Raw genomic sequence first — 13,436 nt, forward strand, 5'->3', positions numbered from 1 at the left:
ATATATATATATATATATATATATATATATATATATTCATACATGCATATTAGTTTTAATTTTCAAGTAAGCTGATAAAAACATGAGATGAGTAGCAACATTACTACCTGACAATACACACAGGTTTTCTTTCTTTTCTTTCTGTTTGGGTTTTTCTTTTTTTCATTTCAACAGCACTCATTTCAGGGGAGAACACAGAGAAAAATTGTTAATCAGGTCTACTTAACCTTTTCAGTTGTAATACAGGGAATAAAATTCTCCGCCGCCTTGACGGATTGCCATCATTTGGAGCGTGGCCAAGACAGATTTCCGTCCACTGTAAAAATTAATAGCAAATTAAAAAAAAAAAAAAAAAATTGATGTTGGTGTGATCCTATTAAACCCATCTAATCTAATTATGATACAGAAATTTAACTGGCACTGCTTTCCACAATTAAAGCGAACTAGAGCCAAAGTTTTAGCCAATCAGAGCAGAGCAGTGCAGATTGTGCTTTCCAGTGTATGGTGTGCCTGAAAGCAAGCAGTGGTGCCCACTTACAGACTTTGCCACTATAATAACTTAATTTTTTGACCCCTCTAGTGACTATTTTTCAAAAAAGTGACTAGCAATATTTTCTAGTGTTTTTAGAACCATTTCAAGACCGATGTGTAAGCAAGCATTATTCTTTTCAATGAGCAGCAAGTTCTGCAGTGGTCCCCTCCTCTGTCCCACGACAGTCACAGGTGGTTCAGTCTTCCTGAAGTGTCCCTCCAGACTGTGCAAAGCTAATTGATGGCAGAATTTAAATGTAAAACTTTCTCTGTCTAAAATAGATCATTGCACTACAATGCTTTCCAGTTTCTCTTTTGGGTCACTTTTGCCAATCCCAAGCCTGGATAAAGGATGAGGCTTGTCACTGTGACATTAAAATAAAAACAAATGTTAAAAAAAAAAAAAATTGACAGAAGAAAGTTTATGTGTAGTTCTAAACACATTTATGCTGTTTTAAATTGACTTTTTGTCTCTCCTGTGAATGACCTATTTTGGTAGTGGGTGTTGCTGTTTGCACTTAATAAATATGTTCAAAAATGTCACTGGATTGTGATTCCTAATGAAACTGTAAAGCAGTTTCTTTGGCAAGTGCTTTAATTATCTGAGGCATTCAGTAATAGTTCATGTGGGTTGGTTGATGCTAACTCCTAGTACATTAACAGTACATATGAAAATATTTGTGAGGCAGGACCCTGATATATGATGATTCATCAGCAGCCTGTAGAAGACAGTTCAGTTCAGGAGAGTGGCTCATCCTGCACTCCACAGCAGTTAAAAAAAGTAACGTCAGTAGATGTTGATAACGTTGACAATAACCACATGTCAAAATAAAAAAGAGCAAGCATTTAATTGTACAAACAATAACTGAAAGCTGTGTGAAATTATGATTTAAAACTGCAAATAAAAAATGACAATAACAGAACAGTGTAATTTATTTTTAGTAAAATAAATAACTTGCACTGAAAAGTTATGGAAATGGTTGAATATTTGCATGACTACTTTATATCTGACTCAAGTTTTATGCCATTTTAATGTTTCCAATTTAGTCAGTAAAACACCTTTATAAAAGTAAACTACGGAAAAGCTGTTAAAAATCACCCTTTCCATTTTAAAATGCCATCTAAATGGAGTAGTTAGTCTTTTTACACTGTTGACTGAGGCTGATGCGCTGACATTCGCAATAAGTCGTATTGTGTCACTTCCTGTTTTGTCTGCTGGCAGCTTGATTAATTTGTTTGCTTGCGGAGTCTTTTGATTTACTGGATATAGAAAACCTTTTCACAGTTTCTACATTCTAGTACACAAACACCCTCGATACAGTTGTTTTCTGGTATTGGACTGTGTTTGAGACACCTCATGTCTTTCAACATTTTTTGGTTTTTATCAGTGTATTTGGGATCTGCTAGCTCTAGCTAGCGTTAGCTTAGCATGGCTTCTGGTTCTCTCCTTGCATGTCAGATGTTTAGCTACTCCAGGCTGGCTGGGTGAAGGTTCAGCATAAGCATAGTGCTATTCCATAGTCCAAATGTAGCACTAGGGACTCCAGCGATCATAGTCAAATGCATTTCAGGGTCCAGAGCGGGCTACATCGAATCCTACAGGAAACTGCTGACTAAGGCTAATGTTAAATACAGTAAGATTGTTATTCACGTCAGCGGTAATGACACCTGGTTACGCCAATTGGAGTTCACTATATTTAATGTAGCTTCATTGTATAATTTTGGAACACCTATGTTGGACTCCATGGTTTTCTCTGGTCCCCTCCCCAACCTGACCAGTGATGACATGTTTAGTCGTATGTCGTCGTTCAACTGCTGGCTGTCCAGGTGGTGTCCTAAAAGCAACATGGGCTACATAGATAATTTTGTCCACCGCTTTGTGACACAAGGCCCTGGCTGACCTGAACTATTGTGTGATTGGTCAGAAGTTGTGAGGGTGTTTATGTGGAAAAGCCAGGGGGCTTTAATGGAGTCATTTTGGTTCTACTGTTCTGAGCGGACTTCTTGACTTCTTATGGAGTATGCTGGATCCTTTACATACCTCTCAGCTGCTTCTCCTCTGTTACTCACCCAAACCCCATTTAAACAGTGTCAGCGCACCCAGGACCTAAATAAAATAAAATAAAAATCAGCTCTAGAAAATAAATCACATACATCTTAAAAAAATAAACAGTTACTTTACCAGAAAAAACAAAAAAGAAATAATTAAATGAGGATTATTGAACATAAGATCTCTCTCCTCTACGTCTCTGTTAGTTATTGATTTGGTAACCGATCATCAAATTAATTTATTTTGTCTAACAGAAACCTGTCTACAACAGGAGCATTTTGTTAGTATAAATTAATCCACTCCTGCTAATTATCTAAATTTTCAAGTTCAAGTTCCTAACTAAAGATTAGAGGAGAAGGAGTAGTTGCCATTTTTTCAGTCAGGATTATTGATTAATGCTAAACTAAATATTAGTTATAATTCTTATGAGTCTAACCCTCAGTCTTTCTAATCCAAAATGGAAATCAGAAAAAACACTTTTACATTGTCCTCCATGCCCTTATTCTCAGTTTTTGTCTAATTTCTCATATTTTTGTTTGACTTACTATATTGTCTAACTTATTATTGAATACTGATAATGTCATAATAGAGGGGGATTAAATATTCATGTAGATGTTGAAAATAATAGCTTGAACATGGCCTTTAATGGTTTAATGTAATTGCTATATTCCAAAATGTTCACAAAAAATACTAATTCTCTTCATCATACTCTTGATTGTGTTCTGACATATAAAGAGTAAGCACTTAATAATACATCCTTACCATCCTATTTTGACTGACTATTTCTTAATTACCTTCGAGTTTACATTTACTGACTACACAGCCACTCAGAGTAACTTTTATTATAGCAGATGTCTATCAGAGAACCCTGTAACCAAATTTAAAGAATTTTTTCCAGTAATGCAACAGAAAGCAGCAATATAGATGCAAACATCACTTGATAATATTATCAATAATATTATTATAATATCTAAAAAGAAAGTGATCAGTAAGAGGAAGCTGGCTCTTGGTTTAATTCAGAATTACATACTTAAAACAGGCATATAGAAAGTTGGAAAGAAATTGGTGCTCTCCTAACATTAAAGTTTTTTTTAACCTAGAGAGATAGCCTGCTAACAAATAAGAAAGCCATCTGTGAAGCTAGAACTGTATATTATTCATCTTTAAATAGAAGAGAACAAGAACAACCCCAAGTTTCTGTTTAGTGCTGTAGCTCGACTAATGAAGAGTTCTATCTCTGTTGAACCACATATCCCTATAATTCTAAGTAGTGATGACTTCATGAGATTCTTTATAAAAAAAAAAAAATTCTATTAGAAGGAAAATTCACACCATCCTTCCTATTATTGCCTCTGATTGTCGTGAAGCGTGGAAAAGAGGGCGAACCCGGAGTGCAGACTCTTCTAAAAAGTACTAATTTATTAAAGCAAAAACAACACGAGAACAAAAAGGCTGACGTGGCAGCAAACAAACTAAATACAAAAACATAAACTAATGGAGCGACAAGGCAAGGCAAGGCAAGGCAAGGAACATGCATGGACAGGAAAACAAGAGCAATGAATCAGCAGAGTAGTGAAGAAATTGACCGGGTTTTAAACACGGGATAATCAGGTGAAGTGGGCACAGGTGAGTAATGAAGATTGACGACAGGTGGAGATGGGTGTGGCAGAAAGCAGGAGTAGACTGAGGGCAAAGAGAGGATGATGACAAACAAAGACCATGAGGACAGAACCAAGAGGCAGAGACAGACAGAACATGAGAACAAAACCAAAAGTATAAAATAAAACTCAAAAATGCTAGAAATCATGACACTGATTCCACGTTAGATGAGTCAGCTTTAGAAGTGTCACTAGAACCTGATTTGTGTTTGGATTGTTTTTGTCCTGTTGAGCTTTCTGAATTGTCAAAAATAATAGCTTCATTCAAACCATCAACATGGTTGCTAGATCCCATTCCAACCAGGCTGTTCAAAGAGGTGTTTACCCTAAATAATATTCCCATTTTGGATCTGCTTAATCTGTCCCTAATTAATGGATATGTACCACAGAGCTTTAAGGTTGCTGTAATTAAACCTTTACTTAAGAAAACCAATCTTGATTTAGGAATTCTGGCCAATTATGGACTTATATCTAAGCTCCCATTCATCTCAAAAATATTTGAGAAAATAGTTGCAAATTTGTTGTGTGAACATCTGGACAGAAATGTTCTGTTTGAGAAGTTTCAGTCATGGTTTAGAGCTCATCATAGCAAAGCAAAAGCACTGGTGAAAGTTACTAATGATATCCTCATGTCCTCAGACAGGGACTTGTGTTCATACCTGTTCTGTTAGATCTTCTGTTAGAGCTGTATTTGATACAGTTGATCACAATATTCTACTACAGAGGCTTGAACATGATATTGGAATTACAGGAACAGCTCTAAAAGGGTTTAAATCATATGTATTTGATAGATTCCAGTTTTTAGAAATGTTAATAATGAATCAAAGTTTGTCATGGAGTTACTGGGGTTCATGGGTTCAGTGCTTGGACAAATACGCTTTACTTTATACATGCGTCCATTAGCTAAAGTTACTGGACAGAATGGGACACATTTTTGTTGTTATGCTGATGATACTCAGTTATATTTATCCATGACACCTAATAAATCCTGTAATGATCATTATTTTGCCTTGTCATGTCCCTAATCATCTCTCCTTCTGGTCTCCTGTGTCTCAGCCCTGATTATTATCTCCCCCACCTGGTCTACGCCCTATTTATTCTCCTCCCGTGCTTTCCTCCAGTGCCAGATTATGAAAGCTCACAAGCAAGTAGTTCTCCAGCGTTTCCTAACTGTCTCCTGGTGCTTTGACCCTGCTCTCGTTTCTTGGACCTCCGTTTATGCCTTGCCCCTGCCAGAACCTTGTTGAACTATGGATATCTGGACACCGACCTGTTCTCTGGACCTGGACCTTTTGCCTGCTCTCTTGTTTCTGACGCACCCTCTTGGCCTACCGCGCATCGACCCTTGCCTGTCTGACCACGAGTATTGTGTTGCCCAGCTCTCCTACCTGTTAGGAGCTTTAAGTCTTGCCTCCGTCCTGGTTCTCCTCACAGACTTCGTCCTCCAGTCATCCAGCCTCATTATCCACTGTACTACCATCCAGTTGCCGCCTGGGTCCCAGTTGCCGAAAGTTTCCTTTCGCCTGTTTTCAAATAAAGCGGTTCTAACCGCCCGCTCTTGTGTTGTGGCTGATTTTCCAGGTCTGAAAACTGGTTCTTGTCAAAATCCAACCAGTTACTTAGGTTACAAACATGTCTCAAAGACAAAATCCTGGATGACTCTTAATATTTTGCTTTTAAACTCAGTGTTTTTTGGACCTAAGATTTTTTGGAATAAACTTTGCAGCTTTTCACCCCCTCTGGGTAGCATTAATTTGGCCTCCAGTTCCAATGTAAAGAACCTCTGTGATCAGGATATGTCTTTTAATCCCCACATTAAACATATTATCAGGACCACTTTCCTCCACCTACATAATATCACTAAAATTAGAAGCATATTGTGTCAAGATAATGTTCTAGAATTGCGCCGCTCAAGGTGGCTGTATGTTGGAGTAGCTCTGTTACATTCATTTTTAGATATTGCTTTGAAAACTTTAATTACTCTAAATCGCTTTTTTTGATGATAGTTTCCTCTGGTATCGGATGCTGTGCAGCTAAAAGGATTTTTACTAAAACCTTTTTACTTTTGGACATTTTTTATGATGAGTAACCATAACAACAAGGTGTTTTTTTTTTTTTTAAACCGTGAGCAACTGATCAACATTTCAAAAGCTCAAATAATATCTCAGCTACAGCTCACATATTTACATAGGAACTTCAAGAACCCCAGCATGGCCAGAACCAAACAGACCCCTTGTAAATCCACTGGAGGTAAAGCTCCCAGGAACCTAAGCCACCCACAAAAGCGCCCCAGCCACCAGCCGAGTGAAGAAGCCACCAGCCGAGTGAAGAAGCTTCACCGCTACAGGCCCAGTACCGTGGCTCTAAGGAAGATCCGTCGCTACTAGAAGTCCACAGAGCTGCTCATCCAGAAGCTGCCCTTCCAGCGCTTGGTCCAGGAAACCACTCAGGACTTCAAGACTGACCTGCGCTTTCAGAGCTGGGCTGTCATGGCTCTGCAGGAGGCGAGTGAGGCTTATCTGGCAACCTGTGCGCCATCCATGCCAAGAGTGTCACCATCATTCAAAGACATACAGCTGGTCCGCAGGATCCACAGAGAGAGGGCTTAGACTCACCCCCTGTCAGGTGACGAGAGTCCATCGGAGCCAAAAGGGAAAACGGACACGAAGAAGGAGTACTAAAGGAGTTTATTTGGGAGCAGCCGATCGCCAGGAGGAAAGATGGCGGACGAAGGGAGGCTGTGGCCCAGCAACAGGTAGGCGCTTGAGTTGGACTCACTGGGCTGACGAGAGGCGGAGGTTGGGGTCAGGCTTGGTTCGGCAACGGGCTGGCACTAGTGTCTTGGTCCAAATCGACAGGCGAGGGGCGGTGGTCCGGGTCAGGCTAGGTTCGGCAACGGCAGGTCGTAAAACTAGATCCAAGGCAGAGGACGAGAGACAAGGTCAAAAACACAGGCAAGGTTTGGCAACAGGAAAAACTCGTGGAACTTGGTAACGGGCTTGAAAGCTGTAGCAGGAGCGGCAGACAATCTCGCACTGCGCAGGAGTGACGCCAAGGCATAAATAGGAGCCGGCACAGGTGGAAGAAGTGACTGTTAATGAGAGATTGACAAATGTGGGCAGGACCAGACAAGGCATGAGCATGAATCATGACACCCCCACATTTAACACTATAAATATACAAGAATAGACTGTCATCAGTCGGATGCTTCTTCAGATCCGCTGCAAGACAGACTGCTACAAGAGATCCTTCCTGCCCACAGCCGTCAGCTTCTATAACAACTCTTTAACAAAACCAGGATTAAGAGTTACAACATTTATTTTTCCTTTGGGCTTAATAAAGTATTTTTGAATTGAATTGAACTGAAAATGATGATGAAAAACTGGTCCAAGCATTTATCACGACTAGGCTGGACTGTTGATATTCTTTATTAAGTAAACTAATTGGGTTTACTGAAGAACTTGTAAATTACTGAGAATATTTTGTGAATATTAACATTATTTCAGTTAAGACACAAACTTCGTTATTGCATTGACTAATAGTTCATCCTTGAGGACTTTCAGCATATATTTCTGTGGTATAAATACACTCACCAGGCTTGTTTGTTTGTACTTGATATGTCTTGGGCTGCTTCTAGACACTTTGCAATAAAAATGTAAAACTGCAGAGGAGAGTAAGAAAGTAAAAGGCTAAAGCAGTTCAAAACTGCAGATATTTGAGATAAAATACATGTTGAAGGGTTATATCAGAGAAACCATCTGATTTAATAAAGATGTTGTGTGGAGATGCACTTTCAACAACAGTGGATATTGTAACTAGGTTTTAGCAGTCATGACCAAATATGAGCATCCATCAAAAAACTCAGTCATATTATTTATGCACATTTGTTTTCACTGTCTGTATGTTTATAAATATGCACTTTAAACTGAGTAAGTAAATGTGCTCATTTGAGTAAAAGCACTAGAATTTTTTTTGTCCTGTTGTGGCATATCAGGCATACCATATAGAGAAGATGGCTGCCTACATGTGCCAGAACAGATTAGCTCGACAATAAGGATATCTCAACATGAGAATCTGAATTGCATGATTTACTTTATTGAATCAAGAAAATTTCTGAAGAATATTTTAAGGGAGCCACTGCAGCTCCAGCCTGAAATTCCAACAAACATCAGCATTCTTCTTTAAAGGCCAACAGTAATTTGTGACTAACTTGTGTAATAATCTAAGATGACAAAATGTTGACATTTTGATGTATAAACTGTATAACAGGTGTAAAAAGAAGACCAAGATCAAAAGATATGTTAAAGTGGCTCATTAGGTTCACCATAATAGAATAAATAGACAGACAGAAATGAGGCTAGGAAAGTAAGCATCAGGCAAAAAATCACTCTGTGAAAAATTTAGGTTATATTATAAAACTGAACTGATGAAGGTAAAAGTCACTCACACATCAATTTGTATGTGTCTATAATGTTTTATCTAGATGTGACAAGTTAAAAAGACCTTTGAATTCCAGTTTACAAAAAGATTCTGAACTCAAATACAGTGGAAGTCAGTGAGAGTTTCAATGTGTACAATGCTCTTTAAAAGGGATTGGAAAGATTATCACAAGTCATGGCAGTGAGAGACACTGGGTTAAATAAGATAAAATACACTGCCTGGCCAAAGAAAAAGTTGCCACCTGGATTTAACTAAGCAAATAGGTACGAGCCTCTTTTTATGTTTCAACTGGCAACAATCTCTAAGGAGATTGCAAAAACTACTAAAATTGGATTAAGAACTGTTCAACGCGTTATTAAAAACTGGAAGGATAGTGGGGACCCATTGTCTTTGAGTAAGAAATGTGGCCGGAAAAAAATCGTGAATGATCATGATCTGAGATCACTTAAACGTTTGGTGAAATCAAATCAAAGAAGAACAACAGTAGAACTCCGGGCTACATTTAATAGTGGTAGTAAGAGCATTTCCACACGCATAATGCAAAAGGAACTCAAGTGATTGAGACTGAACAGCTGTGTAGCCTTAAGAAAACCACTAATCAGTGAGGCTAACTGAAAAATAGGCTTTAATTTGCTAGGGAGCATAAAGATTGGACTCTGGAGCAATGGAAGAAGGTCATGTGGTCCGATGAGTCCAGATTTACCCTGTTCCAGAGTGATGGATGCATCAGGGTAAGAAGAGAGGCAGTGGGGGCAGTGCTATGATCTGGGGTTGCTGCAGTTGCTCAGGTCTAGGTTCAGCAACAGGATGTGCTCAAAGAATGAGGTCAGCTGACTCCCTGAATATACTGAAGGACCAGGTTATTCCAGCAATTGACTTTTTCTTCCCTGATGGCACGAGCATATTCCAGGATGACAATGCCAGGATTCATGGGGCTTTAATTGTGAAAGAGTTGTTCAGGGAGTGAGAGACATCATTTTCACACATGGATTGGCCACCACAGAGTCCAGACCTTTTTTGGCCAGGCAGTGTACCTACACTTTAATATATAAACTATAAAATTGTAAACATATTAGAAAAAATAATAGTTAGCAAAGCTTTAGAAAGTTTTGACAGCTTAAAAGTTAATGTATCATACTCAAAATTTAACATTTTGTGGTAAAATTGTAAAAAAATAAGTTATACAGGTTAACTTATGACTGTGCTAAAAACAGTAAAGAAATCAAAATGTCTGTACAGTCTCGTAAAGCTCGTCTTTCTGTGAGCTGTTTAAACTTGAAATGTTTCCAATGGGAAGTACACCTGAGCTAAAGACCTACAAAAGAGCACTTGGTATTCTCACTTGTTTTGACCAAATTCCACTATTGTTTGTATGTGACATTTTTGAATTTTTTTTCAAAATATGTCTATGCTATATGATGAACTGCTACCAAAAGTCTATTTTTTGTGGGGGGTTTTGGTCAAAAATGAATAAGAGTGGTTCAATGAATATCCTCTGGCACACTTAATAAAAGAAGTTTGTCATAACAAACTTTAACCCTCCCGTGGCCAAGTTACAAGGGCTTCTCTATCTCACTTTCTCTCTCTCTCTTTTTTGAAGGCTACAGGAGGGTTAAAGGTGTGTGCTGAAAGACTTTTAAGAATGACTCCAATATTTTAGTTTTTATTCACTTCTGCGTGTGTTATAATTATAAACTTATGCTACGTAGCTATATCAGCAGCATAAAAAGATTGAATGTCTTGTTACTATACATTGGGAAAGAAGGAAAACACTCTTTCTCATACTGACCACTGGTTCTGTCTGTTTCCTACAGGTGAAGGGGGAGGGGTAAAATTCTTTGGAGTTAACCTTCTTCAACACTCCCCATCCCCATCCCCTTCTCCTGGGGAGTTGTTGCCCCAGCAGCCACACTCCCTGGAGATCGTTGCAGACATTCCACATCAAAACCTCAGACTTCGGAAAACGCACTCCGAGCTTGACACAACTCTACCAACAGGTTGGTGTCAGACTAAGAGGGAGCTCTTACAGCTTCTGTTTTTGTTTAATCTTTTATTCTGAGCATTCTTTATGTGTTTTTGTGGCTTAGATCTTGCTGGTGCACCCATATTCTCTTCAGGACTTTCAGTCAAAAAAAAGCAAGAAGTTGTAATCGTCACAATAACTTTTTTCTTTTTATTAACTATCAGCTACATTTATATACAGGCTTGAATTTTTTAGGCTACAAGAACAGTTTGTTCTGTAAAACTTGTTTAAAGGTTTGATTATGCTTTTTTTTAATAACACTAAAATATTTCAAGTTTTTAAATATTTCTCTTAGTCTATTTTAATACAACTCAAAGATTAAAAAAAATGTAGAAGCCACTGTATTACTGTACTACTCAGTACTGTATTATGCCTTTTAGCTACAGTTTTTAGATGTTTAAGTCAGTTCCCATAAAGGTGAGAAGTGCTAATCTGTTCATTTTCTGCAAAATTCTAAATTTAGAAAAAAAATCAATGAGGAACATTATCTTATTATTATTTTTGTTTTCTGTGCTTTATTTGCACATTTTTTTTTGTTTTTCTTTTAATAAAAGAAAATCAGTCTAGATTGTTTTTGCTTGATTTTTTTTTCACTTCAACAGAGCCATTTGTTAGCAGGATTTTAAGTTTTTTAAAGGCTTGGGACAAAAAAAACTTACTGGAAAAAGATGAGACAAAGCTAAACATTTTCAACAATGTACATGTCTCAGTTCAAATTAACTGATTTAAACTGTTTTTCTGCTAGAAGTGAAAAATAATTTACCTTTCTCCTATTTGTTTTGTGGTGCTGACTCCTATTGTTTCCAAATCTTATTTTGAGATGTTATTCATGGGAGACAAGAGGGATTTAGAGAGGCCTTGGAGGTTTGAGTTCTCTGAGTGCATCTAGTTTAATATATTACTTTTTTATAGTAGTCAATGCATTCTTTAGCAGTAATAATGTGTTATACTTTGTATATATACTAATAATCAGTTTATCATTTAAATTGACTTGAGTGAAGGATTTGGTGAATTGCAAGGATCTTTTGTTTGTTTTAACTTTTTCTTTTTTACATATTTAACTGGTTTTAAGATTCAAACATTTCAATATTATTCAAAACTTCACACTTCCATAATCCATGTATCATTCGTTCTTTCCATTTTCAACTGACAATCAAAAATCAAATAATTAAAAACTGACTGGTTATTTAGTTTTTTGTTTTTTATTATAACACCAAAAACGCAAAAAAAAAAAAAAAAACGCCTGGTTTTTCATATTTCACTTTTAGGCTAAGTTCAAAAACACGAAATTGAAAAATGGGCAGGAGGACAGAATTTGATTTTAATATTTATTTGGTCGGGTTTAGGTGACCCGGAAGTGGGTTTATGCGGCAGTTCAGGTAATGTAGTGGATACTATGGCAGCGCTAGAACCACAAATAGAGGACTCGTTTAACAGCTGTTTGTTCCTCGAAACAGTACGTAAGTCTCCATGGCTGATGGGTCTGATTGGATTATCTGGTCCTGGTTGATCAATATTGAACAAACATAAACAGGACTCTCAAGTCTCACGCATTGACCGTGTGACACACGCATTTCGTGAAGTGCATATGCTCAAACGCCACACTTTGTATTTCTCACACAAGAAAAAACACACACGCACACAGCCTTTTTGTCACTTTAACGCTATATTTAGCGAGTTTTCAGATCCCGCTATCATTTTTTTAAAGCGACAAATCTACTGACTTTGGCGGCTAAATGTGAGAAAGCACTCATTCTGCAGCGTACCGTAAGCCCCGCCCACTTCCCCAAGCAATGACAGCTGTCAATCTCCCAGCAGAGAGGAGACCTGCTCCACTCTGTGTCCACAGTGGCGCTCTTGCGCGCCTCCTCAAGCACACGCGGGAGCGCGATTGTTTTCGTGTGAGTCGTGTTGTCATCTGATGACAGAGAGATAAAGATGGAGAGGCAGGAAACTGAAGAGGCAGAAAGATAAAGATGTAGGTATGAAAGAAAGCTTTTCAAAGTTGTTGAAAGACAGCAGGAAGTTCTGTCTGAGCACCAAGAGGAGGCCTGGAAATGTTCAGGTTGGCTAAAGCTACTAATAAATAACAAGTTACAACTTACTGATCAGTATTTACAATATAACAGCGGAGAGGATGGAGACAAAGAATCAGGACAGACAGGAAGGAGACAGGTTGGACTAATGTTAGCTGGAAGTGTAGAAACAGCCACTTAATACCAAAGGATTTCAATTTAAATATTGTTAAAATTAAAAATGTGCATTAGCAAGGTGTGTCATTTATTCAAAGCTAATTAATAATACTTGCTTGAATATATGACTTATAGGAGAAAAACACAAGTAAGGAATGAAGGAGACAGACATGAGGTCAGTGATCAGCTGCTGTAGAGGAGAGCAGAGATGATATCAGGTAGGAATAATTCAGCTAGTGAGGCCACAAAAACCTAGATGCCCAGGAGGGTTTGAATTTCTGCTGACCACCACTGTGTCAGTTTTGGAAAAATAGTGCAGGCAGATGACAAGACCAACACCACAGAGGAGAAAGTGGACAAGAGAGGTAAAGATGATGATGATGAGGGAGAGGAACAGAGAGGTGCAGAGGAGAGGGTTGGGCCTTACTCAGAAGATCCATCTGAATGGCCTTCACCACAGGAAGTGAGGGACTCATTCAGGCTGGTTGAGAATGACCCACAGAGATGTTCTGACGGGCCATACCCAAGATCAGGTATTATAT

At 38.2% G+C, this 13,436-nt stretch overlaps 1 protein-coding gene across 4 annotated transcripts in view; it reads left to right on the forward strand.

Annotated features, from left to right (window-relative positions):
• nhsl2 (NHS-like 2) overlaps positions 1-13,436 on the forward strand; it is a 290,189-nt gene that overhangs the window by 256,713 nt on the left and 20,040 nt on the right. For all 4 annotated transcript variants that reach the window (XM_037976540.1, XM_017432723.3, XM_037976542.1 and 1 more), the window contains exon 5: positions 10,494-10,676. In XM_037976540.1, the coding sequence (XP_037832468.1) occupies positions 10,494-10,676 (183 nt within the window). The remainder of the gene's footprint in view (positions 1-10,493; positions 10,677-13,436) is intronic.

Source organism: Kryptolebias marmoratus, linkage group LG7 (genome assembly GCF_001649575.2).
Source record: "Kryptolebias marmoratus isolate JLee-2015 linkage group LG7, ASM164957v2, whole genome shotgun sequence".
Lineage (NCBI taxonomy): Eukaryota > Metazoa > Chordata > Actinopteri > Cyprinodontiformes > Rivulidae > Kryptolebias > Kryptolebias marmoratus.